Here is a 2,975-nt window from a genome sequence, read left to right as displayed (position 1 = left end):
CAATTTCATAAGTTGAAATTGGTTGCTACTTTCACATCCTCTTAATCTGAAAAGATTATACAAGTGGATTTGAAAAGATCTGCTTACAATTTTATGAATTAACGGCATTCGCTGAAAATTTTATTCATTCTAATGTATGATGCTAATGATTCTCATTTGATCATAAGGGGGAGTATGATATAATAAATGAAATAATCGATTCTGAATGATAAAAAGGGAGGTATGATATATAGATCAAAGGGGAGTATGATATAAAGATCGAAAATCGGCATAAGGAGTGTGACTGAAGACTATTCCTGTGCTACAATGTTTGAGAGAAATTGAATGTGAAGATCATTTTTACCTGAGTTTACTGATAGAGATTTCCAGTAAGGAGAATATTAATTTTGGAGAGAATGTTTGTGAATGTTTATTTGAAGAAATTCTTTATTGAGGAGAATGTTATTGAATGGTTATCTGAAGGAATTCTTTGAAGATCATATCTAGAAGATCATTTCTGAAGAGTGTTGCTGTTGTTGTTCTTCATTATGAAAAGAGAAGATCAATGTTGTTGAGAAGATTTTCTCAACAACAAAAGATTATCTGAAGATTACAAAGTGGRGAATGTTAGAWGATTGTTTTTGAAGATTTCAAGAASTCATAAAGAGCTTAAAGCGACAAAGTTCAAAAGAGATTCAAAGCGTGCAAATTCTTTGAAGCCTGAATACAAAGGGGGAGAATGTTAGGATTGAATTTTAGTGATAAATTGTATTCGTCTTGAAAGTTTATAATTGTTATATTAGCATGTTTGACTTCGTAYGTAGTTGTTGACTTTGACTAGAGGGTTTAATGTTTGACCCTATAAATACTTTGTCTTCTAGTGTAATYKAAGAAGGGAGCTCATTTGTAATACTTACGTATATTGAGAGATTTATAAAGACTTTGACTGTTTGACTTTTCCTCTCAAGTGTTCTTGATGATATTATGAAGTTTGCCATTGATTCATGAAGATAATTGCAGATTGATCGTATTGTGGGACACACAGGTTTTGGCCAAGATCTTTGGCAAAAAATACTCCAAGGAAGATAACCTTCCTATGTGCAAGTTTGGATCCAGGATTCTGGATCACAAGCTAAGGGATGGAGATGTTGCACTTTGTTTAGTGATGCAATATTCTTCAATTCTCCTTCTTCTTCTCCCTCCAAGGTGGTCAGGACAAGGGACAACCCCCCCAAGTCTAACCCAACCACCACAACCCTCTTTACCAAATGCCCATCWCAACCAACTCTTGGTTCTCCTTCGAGRACCATGAACKMCAAAAAGGGGACAACCATGTCTCTGGCTGTGACCTCTCAGAAGATCTCAGCTATTGAAACAAGCCTTAACCCCGAGGCAATTTCAGTCAGCCTTCCCAGCTCTTCTGTGATATCTGAAATCACTATCATACTAGTGGCTCCTCACCCAACCGCCTTAGTGACCTAAGTCACTGAAAGAGAGAATATTAGCGTTGCCATAGCTGATCACCCACTACCAATAGTCTCAGCCATCTTCTCCTCCCCTCCTTCCTTCGTATCTACTCATGTCTATGAGTCATCAACGCCTGTCCTCCCTGATGATGAGATACGCACCACTGGACCTAAGGTAGCTCCTCTCGAGGCTTCTCAGCAAACTGGTGCTTATCCTCATGAATGCACCATGGAGCCCACCAATGTTAATCCGTCAAATAACACTGAAGACACCTCAGGTACTCCATCTTCCTACCTGTTCAATTCTTCTAACCCTGAGCTTCTTAATCCTCACTCTCATTCTTTTTCAGGCCCTTATGAGGAACCAACCATGGAAAAAGAATATGACATGGCTGGAGATGTGAAGCTACTCCTCCCCGCAGTTGAGACTGTCTTAATAAAGATGGACGAGCTCCATAAAGACATGTCTCGTAGGGACGAAGTCGCTGCTGACCTCTCAGCCGTTAGGGCTGAAGTTCAAGAGGCCAAGGGCTAGCTATCAACACTACAAGTGGCAGTTCAAGCCAATGCCGAGGCCATTGATGTTCTAACGAGCAAGGCCGATGAAGCAAACTCCCAACTTGTCCAACAAGCGGAGTTGATGCAGCAGGTTTTGGCTGCTCTCCATCGACCAGTGTGAACGCCTCAACCTTCTTTTACTGCTGATGACCGCATCCAGCTTAACAAAGCGCGTGAAGCAATAATCAGCCTAGCCAGTGCTCTGACGCAGCTAGAGGAAATGATGGAGATCTAAATCCAGAACGTCGACCAACTCTCTGGCTATTGCTCAAGAGCTATTGCCAGAGAGGGGGAGATAAGGTCTAACGCTGGACCCTCAAATGCTGCAGCCACCTCTGAACCTGTTGCTCCAACAACCAATGAAGCTGAAGTTCCTAGAGTTGAAGCTGAAGCTGAGGTTGTTAATGAAATCCTAACATCCTACGAAGCTCCTATAGTTGAGGATATTGATGCCGTCCAAGCTGACGCTGAAGCTAACGACGATGACCTTCCCTTCTCATCTACAGCCGATGCTGGTGATGTGGAAGAAGATGATGAAGAAAATGACGGTGAAGATGCTAACTCTCCTGGCTTTCCTGACTCTCACAGTGACCTGGATGATGATGATGAAGACGATGATGAAGACGACTTCACGATTCAGTACTAGCGACCTGCTGCTTCCATGAAAGGTGTCTCCCTCAGGGATTCCACATCCTAGGGGGAGGAATGGGAGAGCGAGGCCACTTAAAAAACACACCAGAGCACGAAAGGCAAAGGTGTTGCTGAAGAAGGGAACCTCAAGGTACCATTCAAACCCCTTGAACCCTTATATGACGAGTCCTCTAGTCAAATCACTATAACATCAACTTTCCAACTCTCCATCCCCTTAACTACCTATGATCGACTGGAGGAATGGGTCCCTGAGAACCCAACCCCCAACGCTCCCACCGACCAGCAGATGACTCAGCTCAGGGAGTCACTCGACCAAACTAG

At 42.5% G+C, this 2,975-nt stretch overlaps 1 protein-coding gene across 1 annotated transcript; it reads left to right on the top strand.

Annotated features, from left to right (window-relative positions):
* Positions 1-1,674: 1,674 nt before the first annotated feature.
* LOC112524957 (pheromone-processing carboxypeptidase KEX1-like) lies at positions 1,675-2,649 on the top strand. The gene is made up of 3 exons (XM_025134900.1): positions 1,675-1,723; positions 1,796-1,975; positions 2,333-2,649. Exons 1-3 carry the CDS (start codon positions 1,675-1,677, stop codon positions 2,647-2,649), a joined length of 546 nt encoding a protein of 181 aa, XP_024990668.1.
* Positions 2,650-2,975: the final 326 nt, after the last annotated feature.

This window comes from Cynara cardunculus, assembly GCF_001531365.2.
Source record: "Cynara cardunculus var. scolymus isolate 2C chromosome LG 13, CcrdV1, whole genome shotgun sequence".
Taxonomy (NCBI): Eukaryota; Viridiplantae; Streptophyta; class Magnoliopsida; order Asterales; family Asteraceae; genus Cynara; species Cynara cardunculus.
This window is presented reverse-complemented; position numbering and strand designations above follow the sequence as displayed.

Bases quoted from the DNA above. Each gene is read 5' to 3' on its own strand.
- LOC112524957 (XM_025134900.1), top strand. From the start codon at position 1,675: ATGGAGCCCACCAATGTTAATCCGTCAAATAACACTGAAGACACCTCA. The intron at 1,724-1,795 runs GTACTCCATCTT...ATTCTTTTTCAG, and splicing joins TAACACTGAAGACACCTCAG to GCCCTTATGAGGAACCAACC. The intron at 1,976-2,332 runs GCTAGCTATCAA...CAAATGCTGCAG, and splicing joins TGAAGTTCAAGAGGCCAAGG to CCACCTCTGAACCTGTTGCT.